Source organism: Colobus angolensis, unplaced genomic scaffold (genome assembly GCF_000951035.1).
Source record: "Colobus angolensis palliatus isolate OR3802 unplaced genomic scaffold, Cang.pa_1.0 Scaffold341, whole genome shotgun sequence".
Lineage (NCBI taxonomy): Eukaryota > Metazoa > Chordata > Mammalia > Primates > Cercopithecidae > Colobus > Colobus angolensis.
In genome coordinates, this window is record NW_012116722.1 from 1,362,264 (window position 1) to 1,376,411 (window position 14,148).

The 14,148-nt window shown below is 43.5% G+C and overlaps 1 protein-coding gene across 1 annotated transcript in view; it reads right to left on the reverse strand.

Moving 5' to 3' along the window:
- Positions 1-14,148, reverse strand: part of MTMR12 (myotubularin related protein 12) — an 81,135-nt gene that overhangs the window by 30,191 nt on the left and 36,796 nt on the right. Inside the window, exons 5-7 of the mRNA XM_011952580.1 lie at positions 13,786-13,916; positions 11,399-11,492; positions 5,837-5,966 (exon numbers count right to left, since the gene is read on the reverse strand). Of these exons, the coding sequence (XP_011807970.1) occupies positions 5,837-5,966; positions 11,399-11,492; positions 13,786-13,916 (355 nt within the window). The remainder of the gene's footprint in view (positions 1-5,836; positions 5,967-11,398; positions 11,493-13,785; positions 13,917-14,148) is intronic.

The following is a 14,148-nucleotide window of genomic DNA, read 5'->3' on the forward strand; positions in this document are numbered from 1 at the left end:
GTGTGGTGGTGGGTGCCTGTAGTCCCACCTACTCAGGAGGCTGAGGCAGGAGAACAGCGTGAACCCGGGTGGCAGAGCTTGCAGGGAGCTGAGATCCGGCCACTGCACTCCAGCCTGGGCGACAGAGCGAGACTCCGTCTCAAAAAAAAAAAAAAAAAAAAAGTAATTTAATGAAGAAAAAAGTTCCAATAAGATTGTGATGGAAAACCAGGTTTGGGAACTAATGGTCACTAAGACACTTCAAACCATCAAAACTGTGAAGAATGTTTGCCTTCTGAAGTTTTGAAGTACTCCTGAAATATTTATTATAAGTCTGCCTGAATGGGTGACTGTTAAGGCATCCCTTTTTCAGGTGTAGTCACTGAAGTAAAAACCTCTCCACAGATCAACTGCTCTTAAAACGCAGACTGCTCATTCAAATCAAGTGGGAAGATTAAAAGATTACCAATGCCCAAGCTCCATCCAAGAACTATTAAATCAGAAGCTTAAAAGCTCTCCAGGTAAGCAGTTGGGATGAACACTGTTGTTCCAGAAGATCCTGCTACTCATAGTTTCAGTAGCATGACCTAGAAGCCGATGAGGACTGCAGACGCTCCAGCCTCCCTCAACCTACTGAGTCAGATTCTGAATATTAGACAGGAGCCTCCAGTGATTAGATACACATTAAATGGAGACGCAGTGCTCTAGATGGTAACTTACAAACAGGCCACTGTTTCTCAACCTTTTCAGGACAGTCACCTGTGCAGTTGTTCAAACCAGATCCTGAGCTCCTTCCTCAGTGGCTCATGCTACAAAGCTGGACTGGGGCCCCATGGCTTTAAAAAAATTTCCACGTCTTCCCCAACTAGTGAGGTTGAATATTTTAAACTACTAGTTCACTGGTTGGTTTTCTTACAGATAGTCTTTCACCAAAAAAAAAAAAAAAAAAAAAAAAACCGAAATGTATTGGCAAATATCCCATCCATCACCCAGCAGAGAAGGCTGTACAGAAACGAAGAATCCTGTAGTCAGTGAGGGGTGTGGAAGGTGTCTTCTCCTGACTACTTAATTCCAGGTGGATTCCACGGAGTCCCCACTGTGAGATTCCCATTGGATAAAGCAATTAATCCTCCCTCCTTGGAAAGCAGTCATTTCAGTCACTAAGATGAGTTTAGAACACAAAGTAAACAGTCCCTGCAAATACAAGATGACTTTACTCATGGAAAATTGTGTATCTACTCAGGCACAACCTCCCAGAACAGCAATGTCTTCCTGTGCCTGCAACACTTCCTAGGTCCCTCTGTGTGGTACACACTCCACAAGGCCACATACCATCCTATGCGTTTACAGGGAAGTGGGATGAGAGAAAGGTTAGGAGAAGAACGAGAAAGAGAAGACACCTGTGGCACCAAACTAGCCAGCTCTGACCTTGTGGGAAAGTGAAGTAGATAGTTCCTTGTTCTTACCCAAACTGACTGCAGGTCCCCCTTTAAACACAAAGATGGCTTTCCCTTCTTTCTCCTATTTATTGAGCTCCTCTTAGAAGCCAACCACCGTGCTGGGTACTGAGGATATAACAATGCACAAAAACAGCATCCTTTAACTTCACAGAGCTGTAGGCTGCAGAAACTCACATTAACCAAATGATACAAAATAACAACAAACTTGCCATTGCAGGGAGTGCTGTGAAGAGGGGCAGACGGAGCAATGAAAACTCAGAAGGACATCTGACTTAGTCTTGGGAAAGCTCGCAAAGAAAGTGGTACCTGGGGCTGGGCACAGTGGCTCAAGCCTGTAATCCCAGCACTTTGGGAGGCTGAGGCGGGCAGATCACTTGAGGTCAGGAGTTCAAGACCAGCCTGGCCAACATGGTGAAACCCCATCTCTACTAAAAATACAAAAATTAGCTGGGCATGGTGGCACATGCCTATAATCCCAGATACTCGGGAGGCTGAGGCAGGAGAATCGCTTGAACCTGGGAGGCGGAGGTTGCAGTGAGCTGAGATCATACCACTGTACTCCAGCCTGAGTGACAGAGTGAGACTCAGTCTTAAAAAAAAAAAAAGCGGTAGCTGGGGTAAGATCCAACTGAAGTGGAGTTAATTATACTTGTGCAGCTAGAAGCAAAAAGGACTTCTAGACAGGAGCCTGCGGGCAAGACCTGTGGCAGGGAGGTCAGTATGGCCAGAGGGGTGGGACACAAAGCTGCAGTCAAACCATGAGGGGCCTTTAGAGTGCTTGTTGAGGGCTCTGTTCTATACCAAGAACAGCAGGAAGCCACTGAAGCTGGGGACAAGTGCCATGAGAGGCGTGTGGAGTAGACTGCTTGGCATGCGACATGGAGAATGGATGCTGGGGCACCAGTGGATGGGGGACACCATGGAGCAGAGACTACAGTGGTCCAGGAGCTTTTCCTGTATATTTCTAACATGCTAACACCTATGCAAATGCCAACTAATTAGTATGTGGCAGGATTTTTTTAAAAAACAATTCTGGGAACTTATGTTAGTATCAACATCTAATTACAAACTATTATCTCCTAGGAGCAGGGGTTTCTAACTTCTTTCTGAGCAAGAGCCAGTTTTATCCTTTCAAGCTTTAAAACCTGGAAAGAGAAAAGAACAGAGTGTGGCTGATAATGAGGTCCTTGGTGGGGGTCAGGACCCTGGCAGGCCCTTCCCCACTGTCACCACAGCTCACACTGTGAAGGGACTGCAGGGCGGCAGCGAGGGGTCCAGTGGCAGCAACCTTGTAAATATTGAGAATGATCAAAATCAAAGCTGATTACTGAAGAGGCCTATCAGAACCATGATACAAAGAGCTCCACAAAAATACAAAGTTGTATGAATCTGTTAATAGGGTGTTAGGGAGTATGTTCCAAAATGATAATATTCAAGCTTCTGAAAACAGATTATACAGTCATGCTTTAAAAATGTAGGTCAGCCAGGTGCGGTGGCTCACACGTATAATCCCAGCACTTTGGGAGGCCGAGGCAGGCAGATCAGTTGAGGTCAGGAGTTCAAGACCAGCCTGGCCAGCATGGTGAAACCCTGTCTCTACTAAAAATACAAAAATTAACAGGGCATGGTGGCAGGTGCCTGTAATCCCAGCTACTCAAGAGGCTGAGGCAGGAGAATCACTTGAACCCAGGAGGCAGAGGTTGTGGTGAGCCGAGATCGTGCCACTGCACTTCAGCCTGGGTGACAGAACGAGACTCTAGTCTTAAAAAAAAAAAAAAAAAAAAAAGTAGGTCAGATCATATCTGCCTCTGCTCAGCCTCCCTCTCACTGTCCTCACAACAAAGTCTCTGGACCCATCATCTACTCCTCTCCTTTGCTTGCTCCTCTTCCACCCCTGGGCGCCTTGCTATTCCTCAAACAGGCCTTTGCCCTTATTCCTCCCTTCACTTGGAATGCTCCTCCCTCAGGTGTCCTCTGACTCAACCTTTCACTTCTTTCACTATCCTATGCTCACAAGCTACCACACAAAACCTTACTCCCACCATGCAAAACCTTCCCGACTGACCCTCCCATCATCACCTCCAGCACTCCCTAACCAAGTGCTGGATCTGTTTTTCTCCACAGCACTTATCTTTTAACATGTTATAATTACTTCTTTATTCTACCATCATCTTTCTCCCTCCAGAATGATAGCTCCAGGAGCGCAGAGGTTTTCAGGTGCCCTGTTGATTGCTGCCATCTCTAATAGCTAGGACACTGCCAAGCACATGGTAGGCACTCAAAAATTTTTGTTGAATGAATAAAAGAAGTGCTCAATAAAAGGGGGAAAAAAAGGCCGGGTGCAATGGCTCACATCTGTAATCCTGACACTTTGGGAGACCGAGGAGGGTAGATCACGAGGTCAGGAGATCGAGACCATCCTGGCTAATAGGGTGAAAACCTGTCTCTACCAAAAATACAAAAAATTAGCCAGGCTAATGCCTGAGTGGCAGGCACCTGTAGTCCCAGCTACTCAGAAGGCTGAGGCAGGAGAATGGCGTGAACCCGGGAGACAGAGCTTGCAGTGGGCTGAGATTGCGCCACTGCACCCCAACCTGGGCGACAGAGCAAGACTCCATCTCCGAAAAACAAACAAACAAACAAACAAAAAGGCAGGGCACGGTGGCTCACGCCTGTCATCTCGACACTTTGGGAGGCCGAGGTGGGTGGATCACAAGATCAGGAGATCGAGACCACGGTGAAACCCCGTCTCTACCAAAAATACAAAAAAGTAGCCGGGTGTGGTGGTGGGTGCCTGTAGTCCCACCTACTCAGGAGGCTGAGGCAGGAGAACAGCGTGAACCCGGGTGGCAGAGCTTGCAGGGAGCTGAGATTGCACCACTGCATTCCAGCCTGGGTGACAGAACGAGACTCCATCTCAAAAAAAAAAACAGGGAAGAAAATATACAATACAAATTCAGACATGCTTTTTTTAAGTTTTACACTTAGAGATACAATAATGGCAACAACAATAAAAAGATACAAATATACAAATTCATTTTTGAGTATTTAAGAGACACTTTAAGATTTTCTTTAAAAACCTAGAATGGCTGGGCATAGTAGCTCATGCCTGTAATCCCAGCACTTTGGGAGCCTGAGGTGGGAGGATGGTTTGAGTCCAGGAGTTTGAGACCAGCCTGGACAACATATTGAGATCCCAGTCTCTGCAAAAAATACAAAAATTAGCCCGGGTTTGGTAGTGCACACCTGTAGTCCCAGATACTCAGGGGGGCTGAAGTGCAAGGATCATTTGATACCAGGAGGTAGAGGCTGCAGTGAGCTGTGATCACGCCACTGTACTCCAGCCTGGGGGACAGAGAGAGACCCTGTCTTAAAATGAATAAATAAATAAGTACGTAATAAAAAGCTAGTACTGATGTGGAGAAATAAACTCTCATACACTGTTGGTAGGAATGTAATATGGCACCGTCTCTGTGAAAAAGTCTGTAAGTTCCTCAAAAGGGTAAACACAAATTTCCACAGGATCTGGCAGTCCACTTCTAGGAAATACACCCAAGAAAAATAAAAACTTACATCTACACAAAAATTTGTAATTGAATGTTCATATTAATATCATTCATGGTCAGGCACGATGGCTCATGCCTGTAAGTCTAGAAGTTTGGGAGGCCGAGGTAAGAGGATTGCTTGAGCCCAGGAGTTCAAAACCAGCCTGGGGAACATGGTGAAACCCCATCTCTACAATAAATAGAAAAATTAGACAGGCATGGTGGTGCACGCCTATGGTCCCAGCTACTCAGGAGGCTGAGGTGGGAGAATCACTTGAGCTGAGGCAGAGGTTCCAGCGAGCTGAAATGGCACCACAGCACTCCAGCATGATGCAGCATGGGTGTCAGAGCGAGACCCTGTCTTAAACAAAAACAAAAACAAAAAACCAAAAAACGTTATTCAAAGAGGCAAAAAGTGAAAATAACCCAATTGTCCATCAACTAATAGACGGATAAATTAAATATATCCACAGTATGGAATATCAGGAATAAAAAAGAATGAAATTCTGATACAAGCTGCAAAATAAACAAACTTCGAAAACATGCTAAGTGAAAGAAGCAAGTCATAAAAGATCACATATGATATGATTCCATTTATATGAAATGTTCACAATAGGCAAGTCTATAGTGACAGAAAGTAGATTAGTGGTTGTCTAGGGTTGGGGAGGTACAGAGAGGCATTCAGGGAAAATGGGGAGTGACAGTCAGTGGGTATGGAGTTCCTTTTTGGGATGATGAAAATGTTCTAAACTGACTGTGGTAATGGCTGCACAACTCTGTGAATATACTAAAAAACACTGAACACTTTCAATGGGTGAATCGTACAGCATGTCCCCAGCATGGAAAGCTTACCTCTCACAGACTTTATAGCCTTCGTTGACACTCACTGCTTTGTACTTCATGTTGCCTTTGGTCCGTTCCAGTTCCCAACACCAGTCCTTAAGTGTGTCAAACATTATGGTATGGTTCTTGGGATCAGTGACTAAGAGAACAAAATGTAAAAGACAATAAAATCCTTTCATGAAGCACTGGTATTTTCATAATGTGACAGTCCCTCCTTAGGTTTTGGTTTCCTCCACTAAGCCCATTTTTATCTGAGCAGAATAAATTGATTGCTTAATCCCAACCTTGTTCCATTTTTTGTCATTAATCCAAAATTATGACTGAGTCTCTGTCTTTTTCTTTTTTTTTTTGAGATGGAGTCTTGCTCTATTGCCCCTGCCGGAGTGCAGTGGCCAGTGGTGCCATCTTGGCTCACTGCAACCTCCTCCTCCTGGGTTAAAGTGATTCTCCTGCCTCAGCCTCCTGAGCAGCTAGGACTACAGGAACGTACCACCACATATGGCTAATTTTTGTATTTTTAGTAGAGATGGGGTTTCACCATGTTGGCCAGGTTGGTCTCAAACTCCTGACCTCAAGTGATCCACCTGCCTCAGCCTCCCCAAGTGCTGGGATTACAGGAGTGAGCCATCACACCCGGCCAGCTCAGTCTTTTTACATTGTAGGAACTGAGTTCCACTCCTTGGAAAAGTAATTTATAGTTCCATTTCTAGTCATCTGATCATGAGTTAATTTATATAACACAAGAAGATCATGTGAAGCACTAAAATATAGGCTTGGCACAAATGTTAAAGTGACAAAATATTTTTAGCCCTGCCAATGTGTGCATAAGACAGCCAACTAATTTGAATAGTATCTCAGGCTCTTCAATGTAAATCCTCCTTCAGTCTGAAGATGCACTGCTTGTAAGAGGATTTGTCTAGTGTGACAACTGGTTCCTGAAGGTCATAAACAGATGATAGCCATGGTGAGGATCACGGCCTGCTAGCCAAGGGCTGAATCATGGTTATGGGCACGTACTTCTATCCCCAACCCGGCCCTGCCACTACCTACTAGGACAAAATGCCCTGGAGCACTGCTCTTGCAGACTAGCAGATTGTCCTTGGTCTTCTCCCAAGCCACAGCACTGCGTGCCGGGTATTTACACATGTACAATAGTCTTGAGTATATACACAACTTCTATCACAAACAGTTTCAGTCTTTGCACATCTAAAAAACCAAGCCTTCTGGGAAAAACAAAGGGTTTACAAAAATTACCCCAGCTCCTTTTAATAAAACCAGATCATAGTAAAAACAAGAATAATGATGATGATGATAATAGTTAGCGCTTATATAGCACTTACTAGGTACTAGGTACTGTTCTGAACATAACACCATTTTTTTTTTTTTTGAGACGGAGTCTTGCTCTTTCGCCCAGGCTGGAGTGCAGTGGCGTGATCTCGGCTCACTGCAACCTCTGCCTCCCAAGTTCAAGTGATTCTCCTGCCTCAGCCCCCTGAGTAGCTGGGATTACAGGCACCGACCAACAGGCCTGGCTAATTTTTGTATTTTTAATAGAGGCGGGGTTTCACTATTTTGGTAGGGCTGGTCTTGAACTCCTGACCTCATGATCCATCCACCTGGCCCTCCCAAAGTGCTGGGATTACAGGCGTGCGCCACTGTGCCCAGCCTATATTACATTTGATTAACTCAATCCTCACAACCCTATAGAATAGATAATACGACAGGTATGATCACTTCCTCTATTTTACAGATAAGGCGCAGAAAGGTCAAGTAACTTGCCTGTCACAAAGCTAGGTAGTAATGGAACCGGGATTCAAACCCAGGAAACTATAAAAGAAATTTCTGTAAAGTTCTAATCCTGCCCCTCCAAATCCCACCAAAAAAAAAAAATTCCCCATGGATATAAAGTAGTAACCACATTCCCATTTACCACAGTAGGCCGTCTTCTAGGCAATACAAGCTAAGCATTTAGGACCTTCCAACCAAAACACATGTGTGAATTATGAAGCCAGGGAATAATTAAAGGCATCAAATTGCAAAGCACCCACCTCTACAAACCCCTATTCAATAAAAAAGCTATTTGGTCAATTAGCATCTATGAGTTATAACCTTTACTTCTCAAAAAAAAAATGAGGGCTGGAAGGAAGTAGAAGAAGAGTGGAATTAAATCAGAATGAAAGATGCTATTAATACATATCCTGGGCCTCTGGCGCAAAAAGCCACCAGAAGGTAATGAAACTGCCAAGGTTGATCAAGGTAAGGGTTTTGGCATGCTGATCCACATACGTTGGCAGGCTGAGAAAGTGTCCTATGTTGGGTACAGAACAAAAATCAGGATACAAGGAAAATCAGAATTCCTGAAAGTAGAATATGATTTTGCAAATGTGCACTCAATAAATGTTTATATAAATTATAGTAATCAACAAGTCATCTTTGTATATGTCATACTGCCACAAACTCTAAGTCAGCACCCAGTTAATCAGCACTTGTATACACAGCTACAGTAAAAATCTGTCATTCACAAAGATAAACTTAATGAATTAAGGGACAAATTTTATGTTCAACCTAAAACTACTGGGAAGTGTATTTTATGTCAGTGTAATTCTCTGAGCATAATCTGTCCTCAATAATATGCAGTTTTATTCTCAATTAACTCCCAATTAATGACTGCACCTTATATGCCATCCATTAACAATTTATAGTTCTCACAAGACTTAATGCTGCTATTTTTAAAATAAAGCAGAGGTTTTCTTATTTTAACAGAGTTAAGTGTCATCAACAGGATCACACAGCCAGAAAGCAGCAAGGCCAGGATTTGAACACAGGTCAAATGGACACCAAAACCTATCTATACCTTTGCTATGAAATCACCATAGTTCCCAAAATGCAGCACGCTCTCTGAGATAGCTACATCTCTGTACACACCAATCCCTCTGCCCAAAATACTCCTTTAAGCCTACCAGATGCTCCACTATCTACTAAGGCCCAGGCTTCTCCCCCGATAGTCCACCTACCCCCAGAGGGTGGGTGCCTCCACAGAGGACACATCACTCAGCTTCCTCTCCTATATGACTTTATGCTTCTTTTTTTTTTTTTTTTTTTTTTTTTGACTTTACACTTCTTGAGGGCAGGGATTTAGTCCTGTTTATCTCCATATACCCACAGAGCTTGGCTAACAGCAAGCACTCAATACATATTTACTAAAAGAACGGATAGTGACAAAGCAACTCTGCCTTCCAGAAAGCCTTATGACAAAGCCTTGTGTGCTTTTAAAAGAAACTGCTAGGCTGGGCACAGTGGCTCATGCCTGTAATCCCAGCACTTTGGGAGGCCAAGGCAGGCAGATCACTTGAGGTCAGGAGTTCGAAACCAGCCTTGCCAACATAGTGAAACCCTGTCTCTACCAAAAATACAAAAATTAGCCAGGCATAGTGGCATGTGCCTATAATCCTAGCTACTCGGGAGGCTGAGGCAGGAGAATCACTTGAACCTGCGAGGTGGAGGTTGCAGTGAGATGAGATCCCGTCACTGCACTCCAGCCTGGGTGACAGTGTGAGACTTGTCTCAAAAAAAAAAAAAAAAAAAAACCCAACAACAAAAAACACACTGCCACTTCGCTGACAAAAAGTACATAGGACTCAGGATCACTCAACATCAACTTCATGTTAAGAGTAATGGAAGGAGCCGGGCGAGGTGGCTCACACCAGTAATCCCAGCACTTTGAGGGGCCAAGGCGGGAGGATTACAAAGGAGTTCGAGACCAGCCTGGCCAACATGATGAAACCCCATCTCTACTAAAAATACAAAAAAATTAGCTGGGTGTGGTGTCACACACCTGTAATCCCAGCTACTCAGGAGGCTGAGGCAGGAGAATTGCTTGAACCTGGGAGGCAGAGGTTGTAGTGATCCAAGATCATGCCAGCGCACTCCAGCCTGGGCGACAGAGCAAGACCCTGTCTTGAAGAAAAAAAAAAAGAGTAACGAACGGGTCCTTGAACCTGTAATCCCATCACTTTGGGAGGCCGAGGCGGGTGGATCACCTGAGGTAAGGAGTTCAAGACCATCCTGGCCAACAAGGTGAAACCCCATCTCTACTAAAAATACAAAAATTAGCCAGGCGTGGTGGTGTGCGCTTGTAATCCCAGCTCCTTGGGAGGCTGATATGGGAGAACTGCTTGAACCCATAAGGCAGAGGTTGCAGTGAGCCAAGATCATGCCACTGTACTCCAGCCTGGGCAACAGTGGGAGACTCCATCTCAGAAAAAAAAAAAAAAAAAAAGAATAATGGACAGAACAAGTGAACAGACTGAGGCAAAAGAACAAGAAGAAAACAGACATCTGTGAAAACACATCCAATGCCAGGCATTGTTAATGGCTAATTCAGATGACCAGAGTTTTGTTCTTAAAAGATTGCTCTCTTTTTCACCAAACTGAATGAAAAACACTGGGAACTTTAAGTTTTGTCTTACTAAATTAGTTGCTGGATGTGCTTTTCTTATGTATAACTGTCCCATTTCCCCTAAAATATTTGCTATAAAGTATGCTCTGGTTGTTTAAAAACTTCCTAGAATGCAAGAAATTCTCTATAGTCTCATGAAATAAAATCAAGTATATTTAAATAGAAAAAAGAACCCAGTGACAAACATGGTTATTTTAAACGTTTCTCAATTCTGTTTCCCTATAGTCTCATATTCCTAGTTATAATATATTGATCTTATTTTTCTTGTTTTTTTTTGAGATGGAGTCTCGTTCTATTGCCAGTCTGGAGTGGAGTGGTACAATCTTGGCACACTGCAACCTCCATCTCCCAGGTTCAAGCGATTCTCCTGCCTCAGTCTCTCAAGTAGCTGGGATTACAAGTGCACGCCACCATGCCCAGTTGATTTGGGTTTCATCATTTTGGCCAGGATGGTCTTCATCTCCTGACCTCATTATCCACCCATCTCAGTTTCCCAAAGGGCTGGGATTACAGGCGTGAGCCACTGTACCCAGACCTTGATCTAATCTTTCATAAGATGCAACCAATCAAACAATCCCTTGCAAAAAGCAAGCAGACAAACCTAAAAGAAGGTAAACAAAGATCACAGAAGGTCTGGCCCAGTGGTTCACACCTGTAATCCCAGTACTTTGGGAGGCCAAGGTGGATGGATCACTTGAGGTCAGGAGTTTGGAACTAGCCCGGCCAACATGGAGACACCCCATCTCTACTAAAAATATAAAAATTAGTCAGTCACGGCAGTGGGCATCTGTAATCCCAGTTATCCAGGAGGCTGAGGCAGAAGAACTGCTTGAACCCGGGAGATGGAGATTGCAGTGGGCTGAAATCACACCATTGCATTCCAGCCTAGGCTACAAAGCAAGACTCCATCTTTTAAAAAAAAAAAAAAAGAAAGAAAATCACAGGAAAGAAAATGTAGATATCTGAATAAATCACTCAAGCAAGGGGTGACCAACTGGTAGAGGAGACAGGAAAAAACAAAACAACCCATAGATGGGTTTTCCCCCACTGGCTTCAGGTGGGAATTAGAAGGCTTCTGCTTACCCTCAAATTAGAACCCAGAAGATATTTACCTGTATTGTTTTGTGCAGCAGTCGCATAGGAAAACAGAAACAATCGTTTAAGCAGTTTAGGAGCCTGGGTATGATGAATTATGCCACTGACAATCTAAAAAAAATCGAACAATGGATATAGTTATGCTTTTGACAGATAAACACTAAGAGACAAGAGTCAAGGTGTCTAGGTTCTCAGTCATGCCAAAGGGGTTCCAATGGACCACACATTAATTCTCATTTGAGCTCTGTATCTATGACGTTAGTTTTTGGAATAATGCCAAATCAACAGGACGCTACCATTTTGTCAGGTTTTCTTTCTTTTTAAAAAATTTTTATTATTTATTTTTTTCATTTTTCTGAGACAGTCTCTCACTCTGCTGCCCAGGCTGGAGTGCAGTGGCATGATCTTGGCTCATTGCAACCTACGCCTCCTGGGTTCAAGCGATTCTCCTGCCTCACCTAGAGTAGCTGGGATTACAGGCCTGCATCATCATGCCCGACTAATCTTTGTATTTTTAGAGATGGGGTTTCACCATGTTGGCCAGGCTGGTCTCGAACTCCTGACCTCAAGTGATCTACCTGCCTCAGCCTCCCAAAGTGCTGGAATTAGGCATGAACCACCATGCCTGGCCTATTATTATTATTATTATTTTTTTTGAGACAAGAGTTTCACTCTTGTTGCTCATTGCAACCTCCGCCTCCGGGGTTCAAGTGATTCTCCTGCCTCAGCCTCCAGAGTAGCTGGGATTACAGGTCTGCATCATCATGCCCAACTAATCTTTGTATTTTTAGTAGAGACGGGGTTTCACCATGTTGGCCAGGCTGGTCTCAAACTCCTGACCTCAACTGATCTACCTGCCTCAGGCTACCAAAGTGCTGGAATTACAGGCGTGAACCACCCTGCCTGGCCTATTATTGTTGTTATTATTTTTGAGACAGAATTTCACTCTTGTTGCTTATTGCAACCTCCGCCTCCTGGGTTCAAGCGATTCTTCTACCTCAGCCTCTTGAGTAGCTGCAAATACAGGCACGTGCTACCATGCTGGCTAGTTTTTTGTATTTTTAGTAGAGACAGGGTTTCGCCATGTTGGTCAGGCTGGTCTCGAACACCCGACCTCAGGTGATCCACCCACCTTGGCGTCCCAAAGTGCTGGGATTGCAAGCATTGGCCACCGTGCCCAGCCCAGTTTGTCAGGTTTTCTAAGAACTCTTAATTTCTAGGGAAAATTTTAAAACATAAGTCTAATTTCTCAAAAACAAAGTGCTAAAAAAGGTAAGTGCCACATTAAGTCAGATACTCCAAAACTCTGACATGTCAAAGACTTACAACTGATATCGGATGATAACCAACACACAGCTGTTCTGATCCATTGTTGAGGACTTTAGGACCTTCTTATGGAAGATAAGGGAAAGAAATCAATCTATCACACTTTCTGTTTGTCTACCGTGTGAAACTAAAGTATATTTGGAAAAGTGACTAAAACCATTGTTCAAACTGAAGTTCCTGTCTTCTCAGGAAATTTTCTGTATCTATACTATTCTTCTCTTGCTCAGAATAGATACCAATCATGTTTATTATTCTAACTGAACTACCACACTCTCTTAAAGAAAATTAAGGAGTTACCACTAAGTGTGCAAACTCACTGTAGCCAAGACAATATACATGAACAGGCCTCCTGCTAGGTTTCCCCTGATGTATTTATACCATCAGAGGGAAAAGTCTGAGATCAATATCTTAATAAGAGAAATCTTGGATACCACTGCACTTCAGCCTGGGTGATAGAGTGCAACTCAGTCTCAAAAAAAAAAAAAAACCTTAGAAATTACAACAAATATCAAATTGATACAACTACTTTATGAATTCACCCAGTTGCATATCTCAACTTGCTGTGGCAACCAGGAGATTAAGTTTACTTAGTCTCCAAAAGCGTATCTGATTATTTGGCTTTGCTCATCTGACCTATATACTTCCTCCTTTCCATGCACAACCACTACCTCCCACAGGTAAACTCATTTACTCATAGAAGTTGGAATTCTCCATCACTGCTGTCTTGTGGAAAGACTGTCATAAGTGGGAGAATAGGGAGAACTTTTAGCTGTCTCATCCTTCATTCATTTTCCCCTACCGCCTCTTGACCTGGTTTACCACCTCCCACCATTTAGTGGCTCCAGGAATAAAAACATCATGAATTGAAGTATTAAAGGTAGCATGTGCCAAGATGATACACAGGCATGCTTTATCAAATTACCTTTCACATTCTAATCAAAGAATTTGGGATTACAACCAATTTCAAGTTCACAGAGTGAAAGCCTCCCCTTAACCTTCACGCAACGTAAGCAAAAACTAGAGCTAGTGGGGAAAACCTGATGGGAAATAAAACCTAAAAACACATGCAACTAGTTACCCTTTTGACTTCCTCTTCCTTTGTGTACCTCAGACAAAACTGGAACACTCGAAGGTCTTTGCAGTGGATAATGAGCTTCTCAGGGTATTTCTTCAGTTGTCCAAAGAGAGTTTTCTTTTTCTCATCAAACACTACAGATCAGCAATGAAATCAGGAAGGGAAATTATGTTACACAGCAATAAGTGAATGCTAAAGAAACGAAGTCGATGATCAATTTCTAGGGATACTTCCCAAGAATGAGAGGAAATGTGCTGCCTGCCTTTTAAGTGACTGCCAAAGGAAGCCCAATCTCTTCCAGCAGGGGCCCTGGCTCTCTGAGAGCAGTCAGGGTGCTTCACCCCTCTGGAGTAAGCACAAGAACAA